We start from the raw sequence: 26,925 nt of genomic DNA, 5'->3' as shown, positions 1-26,925 counted from the left end.
GACTGTATTATTTTTGTCAGTGTACCATTAGAACGCGCATGATTTCAGACTTTTGTATAACTGGCGGGAAGTTCTAACTTTTTGCGATATAATTGAAAAAAAAACTACGATAATTTGTTGTAGAAACCGAGGAAACAAGGAATTGAACAAAAATCTTGCTCATTTGGAGTCAAAAGGGCAAAAAACAATCAACAAAGCAATCCAATTACCAAAATCTCGTCATAAGTGCAAAACAACAGTACCGGACAAAAAGGTATCAACTTTGGCTGTTTTCAGTGGAAAATGATCAGCTTTGAGAGTGTGCCATAGTAATTCTGCATGTCACACCATGAAAATTTTTAATGAATCATATAGATTGAACGTAGAGCTCCATTTTTGTAGTTGACAACTTTTTTGTACGGACACTCCCTAGAGTGTTATGGTCATTTTAAGACGACAGCTTAAAAATAGCACTAATTTGCACTGAAATTGGTCGATTTGAGGGAGAAATTACTTTGTCGATATGCAACTTGCTAGGGAGTGTCCGTACGAAAAAGTTGTCAACTACAAAAATAAAGTTCTACCCTTGATCTATATGATCTATTAAAAGTTTTCTTGATATGACATTCAGAATTACTATGGAACACTCTCAAAGTTGGTCATTTTCCACTGAAAGCAGCCAAAGTTGATACCTTTTTGTCCGGTACTGTATAAGAATTGAGCTGAGCCAAAAAAAATCTAAAATCAACTAATTTAAAATGATCCCTCTCTAAAAATAGGTGTTGATGTATTAATCTTACATCAATCAGAACAAAAAACAATCAATAAAGCAATCCAATTACAAAAATCTCGTCACAAGTGCAAAACGATGTCTTGAACACCTCACTCCGCCCCTTTTATGTGTTGTGCTCTCTCTGCGAAAGAAAAAAAACTAAATTAAATTCCAACAAATTCGATTAGAAAGAGTGAATGCGTAATTCGTTTCTTAGAACTGATCACTTTTAGAAATAATATATTTCTGTGCATATTCCCTTTTTTTTTAAATTTTTTTCCCCCAAATGACTACCGACACTGACATTGAAATAATCCGTACATCTCTTTTAATTTTCGCATTAATTGGTTTATTTGGTAACGCGAATATTATCTGCGCAACGTGGCAGAACAAAGCGTTGCAGCATAAGTGCGGTGAGTCCGGTGGAGCGTATTTGCAATTACCTCAATTTGTTTTTTGATTCCAGGAGTGATGCTAGCAGTGTTAGCTTGTTGTGACTCTCTTTGTCTTCTCAATGAATTTCAGTCCTTCTTACGGATGACGCTGAAATTAGGTGGTACTACTTTGAGGTAACATTTGTGCAAGGCCATGGCAAGTCCATATGAAGCAACTGCGCGACAAATTTAGCTGCACAAAATTTGGCTGAGTAGCGACTCAACCTGCCAAGTCGTGTGCAAACGCGCTTCACTAGACTTTCGGTTTCGCTTTGAATTCATATAGATTGTTTCCTTGTAGAAGTTGCTTCTGGGCAAATGCCTCCTACGTCTTCATCGAGCCATTCGAAGTGTATATGATATTCGCGCTAGCTATCGATCGCCTGATCGCGCTCAACTTTGTGGTCTTATACCGAACAGTGAACCGCAATAAGTATCTACTGGTTCTGGTAACACCTGGAGTTTTGATTGGATTTCTGTTTTTGGTGAGTGGAATTTTAATTAGTTTTAGCCAGATGACGTTGAGAGATTTTCAGCTAATGAGTTTCATAAAACTGGATGCGTCGGAAGTGGAGCCATGCATCTTGCCAAATGCTATGCCGGTGGCGGTAAGTGACAAAATTGGGGACGTTTTGAAACCGTTTTTATCATCGGTTCCTAAACGTCGGACGTGACCTATAACATTGACTTTCCAGGGGTCCAAAAATTTGACCTCGTTTTTCTCGAATACCGGGCATCGAGGGCAAAAACTGAATATTTATTTGGAATCAGCATTTTTTCAGCTTTCTGATGATATAGGTCACGTCCTATAACTCGACTGTCACTGATATTCTTGTTTTCAGGTATTCATCGTCTGGAACCAATATAACCTGTGGGGCGCAGTTGTGACACTACTGGTCTATCTTTATACGTATATGGTTGTGTATTGCTGTAGTGAGTTTTAGAGGGGCAACAATTGAAAAATGTTGCTACAAAGCAACATGACTAAAAAGCTAAAGTCACAAGGATTCTGAATCCGTTTTTAGATTTTGACTAGCATTGAAACGAGCTGAGATACGCGGCTTTGAAGTTTGAGCTAGTTCAGAGCTCTTACAACCGCGCTCTACCGAAACCAAAGGAAATTGTGTGCAAAATTGAGAGACTCAGAGAAAAAAGACATTGGGGATTTCGGTTTAGCGCAGTTGTAAGAACTGTGTCTAGCTAATATCTCACAATCAGTTCCGTGTAGCTTTCTGAAGATTTTGATAGCAATTTCAGAATCCGCAAATCTTCAACTTTCTTGTCATATTAATTTTGTATACAATGTAGTCCCCAATGACCAGGCACACTTTGCTCCTTTCACTGATTAATCCACCACCACCACATATTCTAGGAAACCCCCTTTTTTTACTCCACATCTGAATTTGATTTTTTCATTCTTGGTCTAGATCTCTGCGATCAAAGTTGATCACTTACAATCCAATTCCAGCATTCAAGAACAAGACCGAAAAGAACATTATGATTCAAAAAGCAATTTTAAACACGGTGATAGTTGGAGCAGTGGTATTTTGTGGGTCTTCAGTTCTATCCGCCTTGTTGATCGCAGTGATGGGTAATATCGAGGATCCGCCAGTGGATCCGGATACAATTAACACTTATGCAGTGATTCCGGGTAAGGTTTTTTGGAAGTGAAGATAGTTTTCTTTATAAAATTCAAACAGTGAACAGAGAATTATTCAACAATTGAGGAATTGGGCCTTTCTTCTAGTGATACGCTTGTGAGAACTGTAATCCGAGTCTTTGTTGAGCGGAATGTAATTTTTAAAATGGCGGAAGGCGGAAGGCGGAATTCTTTCTATGTAGCTGGTACATTCTGGGCTGAATAACGGATAATTTATATGCCGTCCACTGGGATTTTGTCTAGCGGCATATAAATTCTTTGTTGTTTTGCCTCGAAGTTTACCAGCAACGTAGATCTCGCCGAGATCCTCATTTTGGAATATTTTTCCCTTCAATATTATAATTATAAATAGAGTTATGAGATCTTGATAAAAAACTTGATCAAAGACTCCAAAACCCCTTTTTGGCGCAAAATTCCATAGAGATAAGTGGCAGAACTTTTTTTTTTAATGGTTTGTATATAGCGCCCTAGAATATATGCCTATCAGAGTTGTGCGGAATTCCGACTTCCGACTTTCGAAATCCGTTTTCAAAATTTACTTCCGACTTTTTAGAAAAAAAATGACTTACGCACAACTCTGGTGCCTATGGCCTGCTACGGCCTGGATAATTTGTTTTCAGTGTGCAGCAAAGACGAAAATGGGCAAAACAGTACATTAACAAATAGCCATCCGGTCCTTAATAGGTCAGTAACATAGAACTCGCCGAGATCTACATTTTGGTATATTTTTCTGCTCATAATATTGAGTTTGAAGTGAGTTACGAGCCGGCCCGTGTTGACCCGCTTCGAAAATTGGTACACGCTTCTTACAACCACGCTCTACCATAACCGAAAAAAATTGTGTGTGAAAATGAGAGACTTAGGGAAAGTTAGGGAAAAAGAGACATTATTCAAGGGTGTTTCGGTGGAGCGCAGTTGTAAATACTGTGCCGGGCTAATATGTTTGGACAATCATGACAATCACCAACCCTTTCCTCTCTTATTCCAGGTCTTATTTCATATTCATGCAATTTCTATGTATATTACTGGCGGAGTACCGACTACCGTAACGCGTTCATCAAACAGTTATGTTGTGGAAAAGTGCTGACAACTCAAGAGAAAGTGGTATCCGTGATGTCAGTTTCAAATGTTTCCGTCTCGAAACGAGCCATTTTACTTTGATCTGAAGGAAGATTGAAGAATACGGATAAACGATTATTACAGCCCGCCTGCTGGTCCCAATTTGACAGTGTTAACTGTTGTTTCCTGAAATCTATTTGTATGTATGTATGGATAAATTTGTTATAATTTTCATACTGATTGCATGGCACACGTGGTGTGTCTATCAGAGAATGTGTCACATTCTGATTCCAATCAAAATGTAATCAGTCTAAAAGGATAAGTAGGAAAAGAAAAAGAAGTAGAGAGTAGTGATAAAACATTTTTTCCGGCTTGGAAATATATTATAAAAATTTGATGTCTTCGGTTTGAAAACGTTAGGATTTGGAATATTCGAGGCGTCCCAGTTTAAAAAAAATGTCTTGTTTCAAAATGACCCAGTTTTGAAATGTCCCTTCTTTAAAGTGCTCCTTCACATTTGTGTTAAGATAGTGCGTCAAATTTTCCAATATTTGGAACTTGAGTTTGATAGACCGGATTTTCACTTTTACGATTACAAGAATTCTGAAAAGCTGAGGATTCTGAATCTGGTTTTTAAATTTGAATGTGATTGATATGGATCGAAATATAGAGGTTTTAGTTAATTGAGTTTTTTGTTCATTGTGAGTTCAGTAGAGCGCGTTTTCAATTCTTTATCTGTAAGGATTTTATACGAATCGAAAACTAAAAATGTGAGCATTCTGAATGTACTTTTTAACTTTTACCAAAAAAACTTTAAACTCGAGGAATCTAATATGTTTTCACTTTTTTTCAATTTTGAGTGTGTCACTCGAATGTTTTGTGCCCCGAACTTTACTCCAGTAGAGCGCGTTTTTCATTCTTTGTCTGTAAGGATTTTATACGAATGGAAAACTGAAGACGTGAGAATGCGGAATTCATTTTTTAATTTCGTCGGTGGTTCTAACTGGGAAAGTCTTCGAAGACTCTGCTTCCAAACGATTTATAAATTTGGTCATAGGTACTTTTGACTTCGGGGAATCCATTTCTGCAGTCAAATCCTGCAAAATGGCTCTGCAAGCCGAGTTATGAGCTCTTCGAGGCTTTTCACATGGAATTACGAATCCGCCGCATATACGACACCGAGCGGTTGACCTGTGCTTAACCATTCGAAAAGTTTGAGAGCTTATAACTCAGATCGCAAAAACATTTAGCCGGTTTCAACTTCAGAAATGGACTCACCCTAGTCGAAAGTACCTATTACCATATTTATAGATCGTTTGAAAGCCGCGTCTACAAAGACTTCCTTCGCGCTCTCAGATTTACCGATTCCACATACCTTCCATTCAAAATTGCTTGTTACCACCATTCCCTACAAACCTAGAATTGGTACGTACTATGAATCACATCAAAAACACTCATTAAGTCTAGCCACATTTCCAGTTCTCATCTAATCCTCCTGTCTGACCAATTTAACAGATGTGTCTGGTGTCCCCCTTGAGACAATTAGTTCATTTCTTCAAATTCCAGCAATAATTTGTGTTGATTTTAATTCCACGTATTCCACTAGTCGCTCTGATCTAAGAACATTTGATTAACACTTTTATGTACATTTTTCTCTTTTTTATTACCTAAACGACTTTTCTCAACCCTCCCACTCCGCAATAGATTAGATTTTTCCACTTTCCTTTACCACATTTATATTTTAATTTCTAAAAGTCGCCTACTTTTCAGAAAAATGGAAGAATACATTCATGGCCTCCCGGAATATCAAAACTTCCAATACACCTTCACCTTCTCCACCCCTCTCGCTGTTATTCCACTGATCTACATGACGCCAACCGTCGTCATCATGCTGAAAATCTTCAAGTCATGTCGGGCACCGAGTCATTGGAACACTGCTCACTCGATGAATCATCACATCTATGCGATTATTATGTTATATTTTTTGTTCGTGAGTTTTTATTTATTTTTTAGGAACTACTATGTGTTAATTAAGTATGCTTTCAAGTTTGCACCAGAAAATGAAAATTAAGCTTAGACACACTTTAAAATTAATCAGAAAAGTAGAAGAGCATAGTAAGTCTGATTGCTGCCAAATAACTCACCTCAGAATGTAAAACTACCTAACTTACCAGGGATGGTAAAAACGATTCTGTAGTGCGGTTGGAGGTTAAGATATCATTTATTGGAAAATAAAATTAGATGCTCACCATTGGGCTTTTATACAAAGGATAGAGGCGGAGTTTACAAACAATAGAAAAGAATCAAAGAGCGGAAAGATGAAAGGGTCAAAACAAAGAAATTGTAACTATGACTCGTACACCGAGGAAAAAGATACAATTCTGTAGGAATTGTATAAAGGGTCAAGTGACAAAATAAGAGCGAGCCAATAGTAGAAGTAACCGTCCGTGAAGAAGGGGACGTGTTGGGGGTCTGGAAAGAGTTGGAGGTTCCAGGGGGGACTCACTTGCAAACCGCTACGTATCTGTATAAAAATTGTAGGGCGAACAGCTCATGGCCAGCAGCAGGTAGCTAGAAGTTTTTATTGCTGGATCTCATTAGGGAAGGCCACCGAGCCAGTTTGGAGATATGGGATATGACTTATATCACTGGAAAGCTAAGAAAACGCTGATTCCAAATATATATTCATTTTTTGCCCTCGAGTCCTGGTATCCGAGAAAAGCGAAATTGAACCAACAAGTGGTTGCGCCCCCACACCCCATGTTTTGCACGGTAAGAGAGTAATGACGTGTTAGTGTGTAGAAACTTTGACCGGGCGAAAACTGAATATATATTTGGATTCGGCGTTTTCTCAGCTTTCCAGTGGTAGGTCACGTGCCATAACTCCAAACGGACTCCATGACCTTCCCTAGTGCCAAGATAAAACTAAATTTAAAAAAAAACGAGTTTCAATGTCTTAAAAACCTTGATACATGTCAAATTTTGGACCTGATTGTGTTTACTATAACTAAACATACTTTCCAGAACACCCTTTTCTTCATCTCCGACTTCCTCCGCTTCTCCCTTCCAGCCACCGGTCTCCTCACAGCCTGGTGTGCCAATATCCAACCAAATCACTTCTTCAAACTCATCTTTTTCTGCACCTTCTATTTCAACTACTGTATTCTTATCCTTCCATTTCTTCTATGTTTAATAAGACTAGTGATCCTGTTTTATCCACGGGACCATCCGATGGTAAGTCTTATCTCTACCAGGATGTCGGTGCGCTCCACTGACAATTTTTCCAGATCTGCTCCAAAATCATGATCATCTCTCTGCCGATCCTCTTCCTCATCCCATTCCTCTGCACCGCCTTCATGATTCCGGCACTGGGTTACTGTAGACAAATGGGACCTCCGTTACAGTACGGCGCCACGTATATCTATTACAGTGGCGGCTGGTTTGGTGTGGGTTTACAGTTTACAGTTTACAGTTCACGCTCGTAAATCGACACACACGTAAATAATTTTTACAGTGGCGTAATTCCTACATCCATTTGGTAATGTCAGTGGTTATGTGCACATTAACTATAATTTGTTCAGTTCTGATGGTTTTTAAGCTAAGACAGTCCGTATTTAACAACTCGTTAGTTGTCCACGAGGACTACAATATTTGTGATCTACAATTTTCAGATCCGCCCGAACTAAGCAACAATCCCAAAGAGCTGAAACTTCACTATCTATAACTATGATATCTTTTATCATACCGTTTATTAATAACACTATTTTAACGGTAAGAAAAAATTGTGAACATTTTTTTCAGCCAAAAAATTTTTCAGATAGTCTACCTAACCGTACTTAGCTGTGTCTACTATCTGATGATATTCCGCCCGTTTGGAAACGACTGTGAGACTGTTATGATGCCATGGATACTGTATTTCACTCATCCGATGTTCCGGAAAAAACGGACTGTCAGTCAGTCATCGGCGGTGTCAGCGATAAGGGGGACGAGTTCGCCGATTTTGGGGTGAAAGAGGTGGGTAAAAGCTGTGGAAATGACTAAAAAAACACAACTTGTTGAAAAAAATACAACTTGTTGAAAAAATACACAACTTGTTGAAAAAAAACACAACTTGTTGAAAAAAAAAACACAACTTGTAGAAAAAACACACAACTTGTGGTCAAAAACACAACTTGTTGAAAAACACGTTTTCTCTCAATTCTGTAGGTGAAATTTATTTAAATAAGCTGAACATTTCAAATTGCAGTTTTCGTCTTGTCCACGAGGAGTACACGGAGCGATTTTCTAATTTGCTTCGTTTTAGGCCATTTTTCCGTTTTTTTTTCAGATTTTCACAAAAAAAACCAATTTTCTCACTATTTCCGGTTCATAGTTTCACAGGAATCGAAAAAACACAAATTTTTTGAAAAAAAAAGAAGAAAAAACCACCCAGACTAGGTACTCAGAAAAAAGTTATTCTAGAGAATTCCACTAATTTCCAAAATAATATAATGCATTGACAAAAAAAAATGGAATTGGTCTGACCAGCTTTTTAGTTAAAAAAAATAAGTTTTTTCAACAAGTTGTGTTTTTTTCTTTCAATAAGTTGTGTTTTTTTCAACAAGTTGTGTTTTTTGGAATTTTCGATGTGTGTGTGTGTGTGCAAGTGTGTTTGTGTGCGTGTGTTTAACAAGTTGTGTCCTTTTCAACAAGTTGTGTTTTTTTCAACAAGTTGTGCTTTTGACCACAAGTTGTTTTTTTTTCAACAAGTTGTGTTTTTTTTTCAACAAGTTGCGTTTTTTTCAACAAGTTGTGTTTTTTGACCACAAGTTGTGTTTTTTTTTTCAACAAGTTGTGGTTTTTTTTAACAAGTTGTTTTTTTTTTAACAAGTTGTGTTTTTTTTCAACAAGTTGTGTTTTTTTGACTACAAGTTGTGTTTTTTTGACTACAAGTTGTGTTTTTTTGACTACAAGTTGTGTTTTTTTTCAACAAGTTGTGTTTTTTTCAACAAGTTGTGTTTTTTTCAACAAGTTGTGTTTTTTTTTAACAAGTTGTGTTTTTTTTCAACAAGTTGTGTTTTTTTGACTACAAGTTGTGTTTTTTTGACTACAAGTTGTGTTTTTTTTCAACAATTTGTGTTTTTTTTCAACAAGTTGTGTTTTTTTCAACAAGTTGTGTTTTTTTTTAACAAGTTGTGTTTTTTTTCAACAAGTTGTGTTTTTTTGACTACAAGTTGTGTTTTTTTGACTACAAGTTGTGTTTTTTTGACTACAAGTTGTGTTTTTTTTCAACAAGTTGTGTTTTTTTTTCAACAAGTTGTGTTTTTTTTTCAACAAGTTGTGTTTTTTTTCAACAAGTTGTGTTTTTTTTTAACAAGTTGTGTTTTTTTGACTACAAGTTGTGTTTTTTTGACTACAAGTTGTGTTTTTTTTTCAACAAGTTGTGTTTTTTTTTCAACAAGTTGTGTTTTTTTTTCAACAAGTTGTGTTTTTTTTTAACAAGTTGTGTTTTTTTTCAACAAGTTGTGTTTTTTTGACTACAAGTTGTGTTTTTTTTTCAACAAGTTGTGTTTTTTTTTCAACAAGTTGTGTTTTTTTTTCAACAAGTTGTGTTTTTTTTCAACAAGTTGTGTTTTTTTTCAACAAGTTGTGTTTTTTAACAAGTTGTGTTTTTTTCAACAAGTTGTGTTTTTTTTTCAACAAGTTGTGTTTTTTTGACTACAAGTTGTGTTTTTTTTCAACAAGTTGTGTTTTTTTTTCAACAAGTTGTGTTTTTTTGACTACAAGTTGTGTTTTTTTGACTACAAGTTGTGTTTTTTTGACTACAAGTTGTGTTTTTTTTCAACAAGTTGTGTTTTTTTTTCAACAAGTTGTGTTTTTTTTTAACAAGTTGTGTTTTTTTTTCAACAAGTTGTGTTTTTTTTTAACAAGTTGTGTTTTTTTGACTACAAGTTGTGTTTTTTTGACTACAAGTTGTGTTTTTTTGACTACAAGTTGTGTTTTTTTTCAACAAGTTGTGTTTTTTTTTCAACAAGTTGTGTTTTCGTGTCCACAAGTTGTGTTTTTTTCAACAAGTTGTGTTTTTTGACCACAAGTTGTGTTATTTGACCACAAGTTGTGTTTTTTTTCAACACGTTGCGTTTTTTCAACAAGTTGTGTTTTTTTCAATAAAAAATGTTTTAAATTGATAAACCTTGCAAAAATGTTTTAAAATGTTGTCGTACCTGAGAAAAAAGAAAAAAAAAGTTATTTATTGTGTCAGTGAGTCCATTGAGACCGCCTAATCGAGAAGTTAGAGTAATTCCCGGAAACAACTAGGTGTAAATTACTAAACACTTGCGTAACACCCTCCACCCTAAGCCCCGCCCCCATTTTGACACCCCCCCCCCTTTTTCGTTTGTGACACAAATAATTCAACTTTAGGTAACAAAAAATGTCCAACACATCCCTCTCATCATCCGCATTTCCCCAAGCTGTGTATGGAAATGAAACTTATCAAAAATACTCGCCTTCCTGGAATTCATGGCCAATTATTGTTGCAGTTGTACCCATTTTTTATATGATCCCGACGTTATTTGTTATTATACGCATTATTTATGTCTATTGTAAATCGCTGGTGTCCTCGAAACATGTACCTATTAATCAGCATATTTTTTTGGTGCTCTCATTGGCGCAGATCTTGGTAAGTAAACTTTGACCTTGGTTTTCTCGAATATAAGATCTAGAGGGCAAAAACTTAATATATATTTCAAATCAGCGTTTTCTCAGCTTTCCAATGATATAGGCCACGTTCTATAACTTCAAACTGACTCCTTGACCTTTCCTAGTGAAATAAACCTGTAAAATCACTGAAAAATTCAAAATCCGAGTGTCAACTTTCTGGCCGTGTAACTCTCTCCAAAAGCTTTTCTAAACTTCACTTTTACATTTTTCTTGTAGATCAAACCTAGCTCTCCATTTTTGCAGTTGACAACTTTTTGATAGCTATTCACGCCTTTGAGATACGCACGTTTAAAGACAGGTACCTTAGCCGCCGAGAGGAGGAGACGCAGAGAAGCTCGACGCACTCCTCTTTCCACACGCTCTCTCGCTCTCTCCTCGGCGCTTAACTTTGAACGCTCATATCTCGGTCGGGTGAATAGTTATCAAAAAACTTTCAACTACAAAAATGTAGTTCTAGATTTGATCTACACAACCATAGTTGTTTCAAAACGGTGGGTTAAGATGTGAGTCTGTGGCAAGCGGTCAAAGTGAGGAAGTTTTTTGAGGGAAAAAATCTTTGAAAGCGATCTTTGCGCTAACTTTTCCATATTCTATATTATTTTCTATTTTTCAGCCTTTTTTTAATCCAAAATACTGCTATTTCCTAGTTCCTTATTGCGCCATTGGGTCTGCAAGTTTCTTTTTTTCTGAAATTTGTTCTCGATGCCTCTACAATTTTGTTTACACGATTCTTTTAACAAAAATAGAAAAATGTGATGTTTTATTTATCACAAGATATCTACAAGATCTTGCAACTTCCACACACCGTGAGAAAATGATTTTTTGAACAATAAAAGTGCTTACTGAGCATTTTTGGGTCAAGTCATGAGAAAAATCTGAAAATTTTGGTGAAAATCTTAGCGGGAATCATGTAGACTACGGTAGTCATGATTGTGCCATACTTGACTCTCTTTGAGTGCCAAAAACTGTCATTCAGAATTGTCGACAATTTTCTAAATTATATTAGTTGTGTTGATCAAAACCAGGGCTTCATTTTTGCAGTTGACAGTTTTTTGATAGCTATTCAGGATTTTGAGTTATGCGTCTTTAAAGATTAACGGCAGTGACAAAGAGAGGGAGGGAAGAGAGACACGGAGAGAAACGAGAGCGTCTGCTTTCTCTGCGTCTCCCCCTCTCGCCGGCTAAGGCACCTGTTTTTAAAGGCGCGTATCTCGGTAGGGTGAATAGCTATCGAAAAACTTTCAACTACAAAAATGTAGCCCTATTTTTGATCTATACAATCATTATAAAAATAAAGCTATTTAATCAAAAGTGAAAAAGTTACGGTGTGACAAAGTTGAGTAACTTTTATTTTTTCAAACTTGTGTGTCGATATTGAGAAGCCGATATCTCGAAATCTAGCAAATTTATCAGAAAGTTTCGTTTTTAGAGCTTCCTGTTCTTCATCGCCGACTACATGATGCTCCGCCTGCCGGCCACCGGGCTCTTCACCGCCTACTGTGCTACAGTATACCCGAATCAGGCTTTAAAACTTATATTCTTCTTCACCTTCTACTTTAACTACTCCGCCATGATATTCCCTTTCTTGTTATGTTTGTTGAGGTTGATTCTGATGATTTTTCCGAATACACATTCGAAAGTGAGTTTTTTTCGTTTCTTGATAAGGGGAGGGGGCACCTGGACTGATACTTTGAACTCAATTTGCCATAAATTGCTCAATTTCATTACTGATTAGTTTTTCCGGAAAAAGCATAAAGAACCCGAGCAAAGTTTAGTTTCAATCCAACATTGTCCACGAGGACTATACGGCTACATTCTCACTAGAGCGCACTTCACCTACCCTGATGTTCCAGATAAACTCCACCCTCCTCGCTATCTCTGTTCCTGTCACTTTGATCTACCCGATATGCTTCACATTCTTCCTTATCCCGGCTGTGGGTTACTGTAGGCAGCTGGGCGGTCCTTATCCATTTGGATCCGTTTCTATTTATTATTCGGGAGGGGCTTTTGGGGTGAGTTGTGTTCTTTGAAAATTTTTAATTTTTTGAAAATTTTCAAAATTTTCAAAAAACTGAAAAAAGTTTTTTTGAACATTGATGAACATAGTTATGCTTCAATGAGTTGTGTAGGGTTGACTAAGTTTTTTCTTAAATATTCTAAGAAATATTTGTAGATCAAACTACCAAACAAAGAAAATCAAAAAAAAGTAGACGTGGGGATTCTGAATCCGGAATCTGAAAAAATTTCAAAAAAATTTTTTTGTCCTTTTTTACTTTTGACAAGCCGTATCTCGGCCCAACCTTGACGTATTGAAATTCTGAAAACGGATTCAGAATCCTCGAGACTTCGGCTTTGAGCAATTTTCAGAAAAAAATAATTTTTCAGATGCGCAACTCAATATTTCATCTCATCAACACAGTATTCTGGATGGTGGCTTGTCTCCTAGTCAACATCATTTTATTCTTCAAATTACGTAGTGCAATCCTCGCCGCCACTCAGGGAACATCAAAAAGTTCACGGAGTCGAAAAGCGGAAATTTCGCTGACCGCGACTACGGTAGCCATGATTATGCCATATTTGACTTACTGCATTTTTACGGTGAGTTGTCAAACTTTAAAATTTTCGAAATTATATTAGTTGTGTAGATCAAAACCAGGGCTTTAATTTTGCAGTTGACAGTTTTTTGATAGCTATTCACGCTTTTGAGTTATGCGTCTTTAAAGACAAGGGGAGACGCAGAGAAACGAGAGCGTCTGCTATCTCTGCGTCTCTCGTCCTCACCCCTGGTCTTAGACGGCGCGTATCTCGGTAGGGTGGATAGCTATCGAAAAACTTTCAACTACAAAAATGTAGTACTAGTTTTGATCTACACAACCAATATAATAATAAAAATATCCAATCTAAAGTGAGAGAGTTACGGGGTGTCAAAGTTGAGTAACTTTTTTTTTCAAATTTTAGCCAGGTTTCAATATTTAGAAGCCTGTATCTCGAAACCTAGCAAAGTTATCTGAAAGTTGTCAACTACAAAAATGTATACCTATTTTTGATCTACACAACCAATATAAATGCAAATCAATCGTACCTCCTTTAAGTCTTTTTTTTTTTCATTTTTCGGAAATTGAGCTCTAAATTCAAAATAAACGCAATTTTTGGATTATGCGAATAGTTTCCGAAGTTTTGAGTCGGCCCCTCTTCTTAAATCGCCTATGGACAGGCGTGCCGATTTGGAGTGGGCGGAGCTTGTGGTAAAAAAAATGTCCACAAAAACGTCCGCACTCATTTTTCTTAATAACTCTCTTTGTTCTCAACTTTTTCAAAAAATTCTTTTTTGTGGTGATACAAAAACTTGGGGCGCCGGTGGCGACCGCCAGGAGGTGGGTTTGGAGCATTCGGGGAAGAGTTATGAGCACAAAAGTAAGAGCAACTTTTTTCACTCAAAAAAATGGCTTGAGAAATTCACGATTTTTGCCTTTTCCTGCTTCGTACGGCGCCAGTTTTGAACATTTCGGGGGGATATTCTGGACTTAAAATCTCTGAACATCAGGCTATCGAGACATGTAAAAATTATCTGGAAATCTGTGAAACTATGATTTATGGCCATAAAAAAAGAGAGACGACTTTTTTTCTCGAATTTTTTACTTTCCTCTCGATATCTTGCGTTGTATTGAACCGAGAGCTTTGAAATTTGGTACAGATATGTAACTTGACATGGGAAAGATGGCTAAAAAAACAGATTTCAAATTGGAAATGATGCATTCAAGTTATACTCAAAAAACAGTCTAAAAATGAGCAATTATCGATCGATCCCCCTTTTTCTGCCCAAAACTTTGACCGGCTGTAACTCGCTCAGTTTTGAGAAATTTCAAGATCCGAAAAAAAGGAAATGTGTAGAAAAAAAATCTCTATCGATCCATGTAAAATTCAATACACTTTTAGCTGATAAAGCTTTCAGAAAACCGGATTTTGTGATTTTCGTGGTTTTTCGGTCATGGGCGGATTTTTTCCATTCGCTGTCCTGAGCACTGGATTCACTGAATCGCTCTGAATTTTTGACACCGATCTAAACATTTCGAGATCTAATGGAACCAAAAAGTCCGATCAAAAAATATTGATATCGGACGATTCTATGGAGAAACCTGAATCTACACTGACATTTTTTTCGAATACACTGACCATTTTGTCATTGTATGTGTCATTGTACAGCTGCGAGGAGCTCCCCTCTTTTCTATTCTCTCCATGACGGCATTTTTCTGTGCACAAGTGGCGCAGTGGAAGAGGGCGGGGGTGATAATCGGTGAGGTGAGGGGTTCGAAACCTTCTTATTCGTTTTTGCTTTTTTTGTTTTTTGTATGAACTTTCTAAATGAATATGAAAGGAAATATTGTAAAAATTTCGAATGTTCTGATCGAATACGGGGAAAATAGGATCAGTCGGTGTGGCTGTTTTGAATTTAAAAGCTGGACGTTCTTCCATTTTCTTTCAAATCGAGCAAGCTAATTTTTGAATATAAAACTTGCTAAGCACCGCGCACGAGGCGCAGCCGAGTACTGCGGAGCCCGCCGGGAGGCGGGGGACGCTAGTCTTATATTGACTATATTCCGACCACTTCATAAATTTCGACCGCATCGCATAACCGCGACGCGCGCGCCGACATTGGTGAAATCTCAAAAATCTTCAAAATAGGTCGATATGGGGCTCAAAATTTCGCAAATTTTGTGGAGAATTCGATTCTTTTGTTAATTTCAGATCCTCTACCTACAAGTGCCCGCCTACACCTATTACATGATGATAATCCGGCCATTCGGCAATGATTGTGAGACCGTCATCGTCCCGTGGATCTTCTACCTAACCCATCCAGTTTTCAAGAATCGTGACGGCTCAGTTATCTCAGTTACCGTAATCAACTCCTCCTCTCATAGGGGACGATCTGTGATGCCTGTTAGTAAAATAAATTTATAAGTACCTTGTATTTAATTAGACCAATTAATATATAACAATTGAAAAAAATAATAGCAGATGAAATGTTTGATGTGAGGTTGGAATCTTGGAATTTTGGAATCGAAAAAATTGGAAAAATATATATATGCATAAAGCGGGGAAATAGGGACCGAGGTGTGAGAGATTGGCACTAGTGAGAATCAGAAGAATCAGTACATAAGTGAATTCAAGAATTATCGAGTATTATTCTGAAAGTATGGCATGGTTGGTCCAGTTCCCGGCGGGAACGGGTAGTGGACCGCGCCCGCACCCGCGGCGGCCGCCGCTCCACTTCCATCTTGCATTTGCTGCGGGTTGAACGTCATCTGATGCCACCGCTGATAGTTGTTCGCGTCCATTTGTGGCATCGCGTTGAACCCATAATACCCAGGGTACTGATAGAACCCGCCGTTCTCCGCGGTCATCTGCGGGTAGGTGGGATAGCCGGGATAGCCGAACGGGTAGCCGGCCATCGGCATGTGTTGCATCATCATCTGGTTGTAATGCATCTGTGGGACGATCGGTGGCGGAGCGACCGCGGGCGTCGCGGTCGAGCGTTGGCGTTGCTTACGGGCGCCGCCAGTAGCCGCCGCAGATTCAGACCGCCTGCGGCCGTTGGTTGTGGCGGGTACTGGGATTGTGGGCGGGACTTGTGGAGCTTGTTGTTGTTGTTGTTGTTGAACTTGTGGTTGTTGTTGTTGAGGCGGAAGTTGTTGTTGGGACGGTTGTTGAGGTGGTTGTTGGGGAACCACCATTGGCATCGGTGGACTGTTGAAACCGTGTTGCTGCATCATTTGGTCCATTGCGGACACGTTGTTGACGACCATACCGTTGTTGTCTTGTTGTGGCATCTAGAAGAAATTCGAGTTGAAAAATGTGTAGGGGTGCTGGGGCGCGGCGCGGTCGCGTAGCGTGTTTTCCAGATTTTTTTGTATTTAGGTTCTCACTCAAGCCGTAACTATAATCATTAAGAGAGCGCCACGTGGACAAGATGAATTTGGATTTTCTACTTTTTTCAGCTGATTTTTGTCAAAGGTGTTTTTGTTTCAGATTTTCAACCAAAAAAATGCATCAGAACCACAAAAAATCAGCCTAAAAATTCGAAAAATGTTCAAAATCTGTGAATTTGTCTTGTCCACGAGGACTACACGACGTGAATTTGAAAAATGCCGATTTTTGTCAAATTTTGAGTTTTTTTGTTAAACAAAAAGATTTTCCTATCAATGTATACAATTTTTCGCGTTAAAAATGACAACATATTAGAGAATTTGATAAAAAACCGCTGAAAACTCAAAAATTTAGTCTTTCAGATGATTTTTGTCGATTTCTAAAGTTTTTGCAGCTTTTTTCAACCAAAAGTATGCAGAAAATATTGAAAACCACGAAAAATCCTCTTGAAACCTCGAAATTTTCAAAATCTGTGGATTTGTCTTGTTCACGAGGACTACACGACACGAATTAAAAAAAGGCTCATTTTTATTGATTTTGGATTGTTTGATACTAGTTTTTACCGTCAAATCAAGAAAAAATATGCCGAAAAATTCTGATTGCAATTTTCGTCTTGTCCACGAGGAATACACGGCGCCATTCTCTAATTTGCTTTGTTTTAGGCGTTTTTGCCTGTTTTTCGTACCATTTTCTCACTAACTTTTCTATAGGCTCCGCCCCTTTTGCACCTATGCCGCACAAGTTAAAATACGTCAAAACAACTCTTACCTGTCCCATAATATCATACTGCTGTTGGGGTGTGTGCTGTTGCAACGACGCCGGTCCACCGACCATCTCCATCGAATTATTATTATGCACCGAGTGTACCGACGACACCGACGCCGGCATACCCGCCATTTGAGGGCTCATGAACTGCTGCGTCTGCTGCTCCGGTGTACTGTACGTGCTCTGGGGTACTGTAGTCGTCGGTCCACCACACGATGGGATACCGCCGGAGCCGGGTGTGGTGACTTGTTGATGGGAGTTGGGTTGGGAGTAGTGGTGACTCATTTCGCCAGGCATCATTTGAGGTGTGACGTGGATTGATGAGGTACCTGCGACACTCATCGGGTCGTGATACTGCTCCTCCTGATGGATACCGTTATGGGAGTTATGAGAGTGTTGGTTGGGTGTCTGGTGTTGTGGGGGCGGAGCCGGAGCCACCTGAGCCATTTCCTCCTCCTCCTCATGCACCTCATTCTTCTCGTATTGCGGTGACAAGTTGGGCGGTACGTCGTCGTCGTCGTCATCGTCGTCATCCTCAAAAGTGTCCGCTATCAGTGGTGGTGGCGCCGTCGGTTGTCCTTCATCCATCGGCTCCACGGGCTCCGCTACCGTAAGATTGTTGACTTCAGAGATGAGAAGGGGCGGATCCTCCTCGACGGGCGGCTCTTGGGGTGGTGGCATCTCGGGAGGGGGCGCTGGGGATGGCGAGATGGAGTGGTAGGATTCGGGAGTGCCGATGTTGTAGTTCTGGAAAAATTGAGAATTTAAGGATTAGAAAGTGCGCTCTATAGCTAAGCGCAGTTTACGTCCGTGTAAGTGCGCTCTACAGTTCAGTTTTCAAATAACTGTTAGGTGATGCGATTTACGCCACGTAAATCGACACGTTACTACAGTAAGAGGTGCCTCGAATAGTAATAACCAACAAAAATGACATTTCTCATGCGACCGTCTCCCTGGGAGTCGTGAAAACAATGAATTATAGAAATTACGTTTTACATTTTCGGATTAGCACCGCACACCTTATAATCCCACGGTGAATAGAGTGTGTCTTATGGGCGGACTAATTAACGGAAAAAGGGGGCGGGGTCTACGGATTGACACCCTCCGACCTAAGAGACGGGGGCTTTCTTATTACCTAGGTACCGAGATTCGGAAAGTGCGCTCTACTGAAAATTAGCGACTTCTGAGAAATAGTTCGGTGGAGCGCAGTTGCAGAAACAGATCACCTAGACTTAAGTACTTCAAAGTACTTCAAAATTGTACTCCGCGTGGACAAATCGATTTCATTTTTCAACTTTTTCTAGATTTTTTCCACGAAAATACTTTTTTTTTCAAAAATTGACAAAAAAAATTCAAAAACCGAATCTCCGCTTGTCCTCGTGGAGTACACGACGCGATTTTTAGAAAAGATGGTTTCTTGATTTTTTTTTCAATTTTTTTCTGGTCAAATGTGTTTTTCGGTCTTTTACACTTTAAATAGCTAAAAACACATTTTTCGGCAAAAAATTGACAAAATTTTCAAATCCCTAATTTCTACTTGTCCACGAGGAGTACACGACGTGAATTTTCAAAATACCTCATTCTCATCTGTTTTTCGTCAAATTATTTGTAAAGAGAGTGGAATTTTTCAAAAAACACCAAAAATCGCTACAGACACAAGTTATTTGAAAAAAATCGATTCGAAATTTCAAATTCGAAAATTCCTCTTGTCCACGAGGAGTACACGACGCCGATTTTCAAAATGGATTATTTTAATGGAATTCGGACTGTTCAGTACGAGGTTCTTTGTTGAACGTTTTAAAAACATGGTGAAAAATTCAAATTGCAATTCTCGTCTTGTCCACGAGGAGTACACGGAGCGATTTTCTAATTTGTTTCATTTTAGGCAGTTTTTCACCGATTTTTTCACAGATTTTTCAGGAAAAAAGCAAACTACTAACCTTCATCATATCCTCATCGATTGCATCATGAAGTAGATCAATTTCCTCGGCCTCACTTCCAGCAGTCCTCTCAAGCTCCGCCTCCTCCTGCTTCTTCTCAACCTTCTCTTCCTCTGATTCTTCCGCCTTCTCCACCTTCTTGTCCTCGCGGACTCCAAAATTCGGTGGAAATTTCTTCCCGGACACCGATTTCCTCTTCTTTCCCGGTTTCCGTCCTCTCGGTTTTCCCTTCTCCGGTGCTTGATGTGGGCGGGGCGTCGTTAGCTCCGCCTCCTCATCTGTGCTCACCGTCTCGTCCTCCGTCGGCTCATCATCTGAATCCTCCGCTTTCCCGCCACGACGTCTTCTATATCGTCCTCGACCATTTGGTGTCTTCTGTTCCGAAGACGCTGACGCCGTGGATTCCACTTGTTCACGTGTACTCCGAGGACGGCGGCCGAGTGATTTCGACGTCGATGGACCCGGTTGATCGTCGTCATCTGGCGTACCTTCGTGGCGTTTTTGAGGGTCTGGCACGTCGTCTGAAATTAAGAATTCATGAAGTTTTAGAAAGTGATAAAGAAGTAAGTGCGCTCCAATGAACAAACAACATCGAAACGTTTCGGTAGAGCGTGAAAACCCTCGAAAATTGATGAAAATCGACTCAAAATTTCAAATTCCAAAATTCCTCTTGTCCACGTGGAGTACACGAGGACAATTTCCACAATATATTGTTTACACTGAATTTTGAATGCCTTACACTAGTTTTTACCGTCAAACCGGAAAAAATCGACTCAAAATTTAAAATTGCAATTTTCGTCTTGTCCACGTGGAGTACACGAGGTATTTTTTCAAAATAGCTCATTCTCATCTGTTTTTCGCTCCATCGCTCAGAAAGAAAGTGGATAAACTCAAAAATAGACCACAAACAGCTTCAGAAACAAGTTTTTCACAAAAAAACCGACTCGAAACTTCAAATTCAAAAATTGCTCTTGTCCACGTGGAGTACACGACGTGCATTTTCAAAATATCTCATTTTAATCGATTTCGGACTGTCCTATACATGTTTACACTGTCAAATCGAAAAAAATCGTCAAAAAATTTTAAATTCAAAAATTCCTCTTGTCCTCAAGGAGTACACGACGCGAATTTTCAAAATACCCCATTCTCTTCTGTTTTTTGTCGAATTTGAAGGAAAACAAGCAAAAAAACTTCAAAATAAACTAAAAACCACTTCAGAAACAAGTTTTTCACAAAAAAACGTCAAAAAATTTCAAATTCGAAAATTCCTCTTGTCCACGTGTAGTACACGACGTGAATATTCAAAATATCTCATTTTAATCGATTTCGGACTGTTCGATACTAGTTTTTCCTACCAAATCGGAAAAAAATCGACTCAAAATTTCAATTTTCAATTTTCGTCTTGTCCACGAGGAGTACACGGAGCGATTTTCTAATTCGCTTCATTTTAGGCCGTTTTTCACGATTTTTTCACAGATTTTTCCGGAATTTTCTCACTAGAGCGCGTTTCCATCAACTTACCAGCACACCGCGTGAAACTCTTCCTCTTCTTATGACTCTTCTTGTCTTCCACTCTCTGCGTCTCATCGTCGTCTGTGATCTCTCTCACTTCTGTCGGCACTTTCACTTTTCGTGTCAATTCTAATTTCAGATTTCGGCCGGCTGTCGTTCGATTGTGTCCCCGACTTCTTAGTTCCTATAATTATCGATTGAGCGGGAAATTCAACAAAAAAATCACTAAAAATTCAAATTTCCGCCAGAATTTTGCGAATTCCAGTGGAGCGCGTTTGCATTTGTGAGTGAGTGTAAGTGAGTGTGCAAAAACCAAAAAAGCAAGCAATCACAATATGTACCTCCCGATAGTCGTCTCCATCGCCGATCCATTCTCCGATCGATTATCGATTTTTTGTTGATCATGCAATTATTTTTTTTTCTTCGCTTGGTTTCAAAACCATTTATAAGACACACGGTGGTTGGGATAAAACATGCAATGGATGGGCGGAGCCAAGAGAATTATTATTATTATGAAATTAGTGGGGGATTTAAAAATACAATGGAGCAAGTGCGCTCTATTGATGAGGAGGCTAGCATTGGTGTGCAAGTGCGCTCTACGGAGAAAAGTAGAATTTGAGTGATTTGAGAAAAGTGTAGATTTTTGAAAAAAATGGTGCATCTGGTATGATTTTTTTTTTCAAATTTCCGGTTTTTTCGCAATTTTCGCAAAAAAGTGGTTACACATGGTGCATCTGGTCAAAAATCGGTCGAAAAATGCACGAAAACTCTGGTTTTTAGGACGAAAATACGTTTCCAAGCACTTTTTTCAGGTTTTCAAGTTTTTTATTAACTGAAAACCGCAGAATTTTTTTTGGCCAAGAAATGGTGCATCTGTGAAGTCAAGAACATTGGAAAACTCATTTTTGGGCCAAGAATTAGATTTTTGGCTTATTTTTATAGCAAAAATTGACTAAAACCATAAATTTGTGACTAAAAATCGATTTTTTTCAATTTTTGGAAAAAAATGCTTCAATTTTCCACAGAGCGCACTTGCAAAAACTGAAATTTTCTATCAAATTCATAATTTTGCGTTTTTTTTTCGATATTTTGAGCGAAAAAAAACCGAAAAACAGTGAATTTTTGCTAATTTTCAACCAAATGCACCATTTTTCGCAATTTCAACTTTTTTTCTCTATTTTCAGTGCAAAAATCATTCAAAAATCTCACTTTTCTCCATAGAGCGCGCTTACCAAAATATAAACAAAAGTGGGTGCAAAACGGGTGCAAAACAAAGGAAAATGACGAAACAACACAACACACGCTTCCGGCAACCGCGCTCTATCGAAACCCAAGAAAATAGTGTGCGAAATTGAGAGATTCAGAGAAAAAGAGACACTTTTCAAAGGGGATTTCGGTGGAGCGCAGTTGTAAGCACTTTGCTAAGCTAATAGCTCGACACTGTGCTTACAACTGCGCTCCATCGAAATCCCCTTGAAAAATTTCTCTTTTTCTCTGCGTCTCTCAGTTTCGCACAATATTTCCCTCGGTTTCGGTAGAGCGCAGTTGTAAGAAGTGAAAAAAACGAGTGAACAGAAGAAGCATGCAGAGGTGGTGGTGGAGTGGTGACGTCATCGATGACGTCGTCGATAACCGAACGGTCGCACGTTTCTCTTACGAACTTTTTTCACGGATCCTATCGGACAACTCGAACTCGTCGGCGTCGCCGCCTCCATTTCCTCCGTCGTGTGAATCGGTGTCTTCTGAAGGCTTTTCCGACGTCGTTGCTCGTCTTCTTCGATCTCCTCTTTCGTCAACTCGTGAAATCCGTCCATGTGTGGCTTCATTTTTCGCGGTTTCCACTGTAAACAAAAATCGATAATTTTCGCAAAAACTTTTCAGCGATTTCGCCGTTTTTCGTAGTATTTCGAAAAAACTTGCAATTTCAGGTCCCACCCCTTTTCGCAATTTCTGCGGCGCGGTTTCACAAAAAAATTTGAAAAATTTTAGCGGAATTTTGCAGTTTTTCGGAAAAATTCAGTTTAGGCGGCTCCGCCCCTTTTTGCAATTTCCGCGGCGCGGTTTCACTACGATTTCTAAGCGGTGGCCTAACTTTTACATTTTTGGATTTCTAGGCCACCGGTCAAAATCGGGCAAAAAACACAGTTTTTGCGCATTTTTTTGGGATTTTTTTTTGGATTTTCAGCCAATTTTTCTCAAAAAAAGTTTCTTTTTGGCCAAAAACTCGAAAATTGGTAAGATATGCTCGTTTCCGAACACTTTTTTAAAGGTTTCCCAACAATATTTCCACTGAAAACCGCAGAATTTTTTTCGCCTAAGAAATGGTGCATCTGCACAGTCAAAAAAAAAGCGAAAACTCATTTTTGGGCCAAAAATTCGACTTTTGACTGATTTTTAGAGCAAAAAGTTTGAAATTTGAAATTTTTTCGAATTTTTTCCGCGAAAAAGTTGTGGGCGGAGCCTATGAGACCACGCCCACTTTCACAAATACATTTTTATTGTGAAAAATGGGAGGAGCTTAAAAATTTTAAAATTGCCCAAGTGCATTTTCAGAAAACCAAAAGTGCAGAAATGGGCGGAGCATATTAGGCCACGCCCACTTTTGTATAATAAAAAAGGTCGATTTTTGAGTTTTTAGGGGGAAAATTCTAAAAAGTAGGCGGATCTTATCTGGGTCCTATAATTTATGAAATTGCGAAAGTGGGCGGAGTCTATGCCCAAACCACGCCCACTTCCTAAATATGAATCATTTGAGAAAATGGGCGGAGCCTATGGTAAACCACGCCCATGTTCACAAAATTGATTTTTTAACCGTTTTTCGTCAAATTTTCCGATTTTTTGGGATTTTTTATACGGAAAATTGTGTAAATTGATTGAAAATATCGTTTTTTGTCGAAAAAATCTCAAAATTTGACAAAAAACGGCTGAAAATCGGCATTTTTTAAATTCGCGTCGTGTACTCCTCGTGGACAAGTGGGATTTTATATTTTTATGCAATTTAGACAATTTTTCGTAGATTTTTCAGTTTTTTTTTTCGTTTAGAAAATAACACAACGAAAAACCGGAAATCAGTGAAATATGCAAAAACCAAAAAATTGAAAGCAAGATAAATATAACTTGTCCACGAGGAGTACACGAATCAGCGAGCCGATTTCATTCAAAAAATAATTTATTATAAAATATGGAAATCAACGGGATGGGTAGGGAAGGAAAACACGCTCTAGCGTAGAGTTTCGGTAGAGCGCGTTTGCGATAAAAAATCTCAAAACCGTACATCGAGACACTTCTCGTCGAATTGTGTTTTGCCGCCGCCGCCGCTTTTGCGCCGTTGCTCATCGATCGCGTGGCACACGTCCCAGTCGACGTCCCATTCGAGTGTGCTGAAAATTGAATGTAAATGCGCTCTATTGGACTCTTGTGTAATTCCGTGTACTCCGTGTGGACAAGTGAAAATTTCAGCTCAAAATCGATCAAATTCGCGAGAAAAACCTCAACTTGTCCACGTGGAGTACACGGTGAGATTCTCAATAGAGCGCATTTTCGAATTGGATGTAAATGCGCTCTATTGGACTCTGGTGTAATTCCGTGTACTCCTCGTGAAAAATCGCTAAAAACTAACTCGACTTGTCCACGTGGAGTACACGGTGAGATTCTCAATAGAGCGCATTTTCACTCAACTTACCAAACTTTTCCGCCATTCTTCGGATCCACTATTTTCGCCCATCCAAGAGAACAAACCACCGATAGAACGTCGTGACTGTTGATACCCGTGTCGTTGGCAATGTCTGGAAAAAAGGGAAGGATTAGCGGTGGAGCGCGGTTGCTGCATTTTGTAAAATTTTTGAGAGAAAATCGAGAAAATGTGCTCTAGTGAAGTTCCGCGAAAGTAGAATCTCGATAGAGCGCTTCCACCATTTTTCATGATTTTACTATGAAAGTTCAATGGAGCGCATTTGCATCATTTTTGGAAAAAACTAATGAAAATTCAGAATTTGGTAGGCGCGCTCTACCGAACATTGGGCGAAATCGGGTTCTCAGAAAAAAACGATTTCGGTAGAGCGTGATTGCTTCATTTTTCGAAAACGGGCTGAAAATCGTAAAATTTCGGTAGAGCGCGTTTGCTTCACCTCTCGAAAACGGGCTGAAAATTAAAAAATTCCAGTGAAAATCGAATTGCGCTCTACAGGAATTCCGAAACGCAGGAATTTCGGTAGAGCGCATTTGCATTATCACCTGAAAACGCGCTCTACCGATAATTCCGTTAAAAACTTATCGATTTCAACCAACTTTCGTGTCAATGCAACCGCGCTCTACCGGAAACTCCAAAATTCCTAAAGTTTCGATAGAGCGCACTTCCCAAATCCTTCTCACCCCAATACAAATGCCGGCGGAGCAAGCTTTCTGAAGCAACCGCGCTCTACCGGATTTTCAAAATTCTAGGAGTTCGGTAGAGCGCATTTGCGTTATCTCCAGCAAAACGCGCTCTACCGATAATTCCGTTAAAAACTGATCGATTCCAACCAACTTTCGTGTCAATTGAAATGCAAGTTGCATTGAATGCAACCGCGCTCTACCGGAAACTCCAAAATTCTTCAAGTTTCGGTAGAGCGCACTTCCCAAATCCAACTCACCCCCAATAGAAATCCCGCGTCCACCGTATTCGATGCGATCCTTCATTTTGACAAGTGAAACTGCGATCGTATTCTTCCAATATCCACCGTACGCCTTCTTTCCCAAATCTGAAAGTGGCTGCTCCGGTCCTCCATTCCATCCCTCTCTTCTCGACAACGCATAACTCAAATCGATCAAAAAACGACCGTAACCCATGTCTTGATAACAGGGAAGTGTCATAATACACGACAGATTATTCACATCTGGTTCGTATTTCTCTTTGCTGAAATATCCCGTGAAATGGCATCCGTGCGCGTCGTTTTTCGTCGCCACGTAGAAGAAAAATGGCTCCGTATCGTAGAAGACTGTCTTACTCTCAAGGAACATTCGAGAGATTAGGCAGAGTGTTTGACAGTACGATCTGTAAACGAAATGTGGTGGAATTTTGGTTTTTTCCGGGACTTTTTAAGATAAAAATCGGATTTTTTGGGTAAAAATTCCAAGAATTCCCTGTAATCGCGCTCTACCGAACTTCTGTGAGTTTCGGTAGAGCGTGATTGCCACAAGGAGCCGGGAATCGACCTAAGTTCGGGTAAAAAAAAAGAAGCTATTTTTAAGTTCCAAATTCCGTTTTTTCTTCTGTGAAAATTTGTCTTAAAATGGTTTTTTTCAGTAAAAATTTCTGGATTTTCTCAATTTTACCCGATTTTTTTTTCGGTTTTTTCGCTCAAAACCCGGGAATTCTCAATAGAGCGCATTTGCGAGAACATGGGTTTCCTTCGGTGAAAATCCGTCTAAAAATGGATTTTTTCAGTGAAAAATGGTCTAAAATTGATTTCTTCGGTTAAAAATCGTCTAAAAATATATTTTTTCGGTGAAAATTTGTCTAAAACTGGATTTTCTCAATTTCACCCAATTTTAACCGATTTTTTTCCAATTTTTCGCTCAAAAAACCGGGTATTCTCAATAGAGCGCATTTGTCACTCACTTCTGTGACTCACTTCTGTGAAAAGTCATTTAAAAATGGATTTTTTCAGTGAAATGGTGTTTAAAAATTGATTTCTTCGGTTAAAAAACGTCTAAAAATGGGTTTTTTTCGGGAAAACTAGTGTAAAAACGAATTTTTTCGGTTAAAAATCGTCTAAAAAAGGATTTTTCAGTGAAAATTTGTTTGAAAATGTATTTTTTCAATGAAAATTCGTCTAAAAATGGATTTTCCCGTCTAAATTTGTTTAAAAATGGTTTTTTTCTCTCAAAACCCGGGTATTCTCAATGGAGCGCATTTTCAACACTCACTTCTGTGAAAATTCGTTTAAAATGGATTTTTTCGTTAAAAATTCGTCTAAAAATGAATTTTTTCAGAGAAAATTCGTCTAAAAATTGATTTTTTTTCAGTGACAATTCGTCTAAAATGGATTTTTTCTGGAAAAAATCGTCTAAAAACGAATTTTTTCGGTGAAAATTTGTTTAAAAATTGTCTAAAAACGGATTTTGTCAATTTTAACCGCTTTTTTCTCGGTTTTTTCGCTCAAAAACCGGGTATTCTCAATAGAGCGCACCCTACAC

General features: G+C 38.7%; 2 protein-coding genes across 2 annotated transcripts; both read left to right on the top strand.

Moving 5' to 3' along the window:
* Positions 1-1,037: 1,037 nt before the first annotated feature.
* Positions 1,038-4,006, top strand: GCK72_016924 (uncharacterized protein; the record flags this gene model as incomplete). Its single annotated transcript, XM_003104374.2, has 7 exons — positions 1,038-1,164; positions 1,218-1,320; positions 1,487-1,670; positions 1,722-1,793; positions 2,028-2,118; positions 2,654-2,836; positions 3,834-4,006. 7 exons carry the CDS (start codon positions 1,038-1,040, stop codon positions 4,004-4,006), a joined length of 933 nt encoding a protein of 310 aa, XP_003104422.2.
* Positions 4,007-5,678: 1,672 nt separating this feature from the next.
* Positions 5,679-7,913, top strand: GCK72_016923 (uncharacterized protein; the record flags this gene model as incomplete). Its single annotated transcript, XM_053731776.1, has 6 exons — positions 5,679-5,894; positions 6,929-7,138; positions 7,192-7,350; positions 7,419-7,528; positions 7,576-7,675; positions 7,722-7,913. The coding sequence occupies 6 exons, from the start codon at positions 5,679-5,681 to the stop codon at positions 7,911-7,913; spliced, it is 987 nt and encodes a 328-aa protein (XP_053580689.1).
* Positions 7,914-26,925: the final 19,012 nt, after the last annotated feature.

This window comes from Caenorhabditis remanei, chromosome V, assembly GCF_010183535.1.
Source record: "Caenorhabditis remanei strain PX506 chromosome V, whole genome shotgun sequence".
Taxonomy (NCBI): Eukaryota; Metazoa; Nematoda; class Chromadorea; order Rhabditida; family Rhabditidae; genus Caenorhabditis; species Caenorhabditis remanei.
The sequence above is the reverse complement of the archived record's forward strand: the minus strand, read 5'-3'. Positions and strand labels throughout refer to the sequence as shown.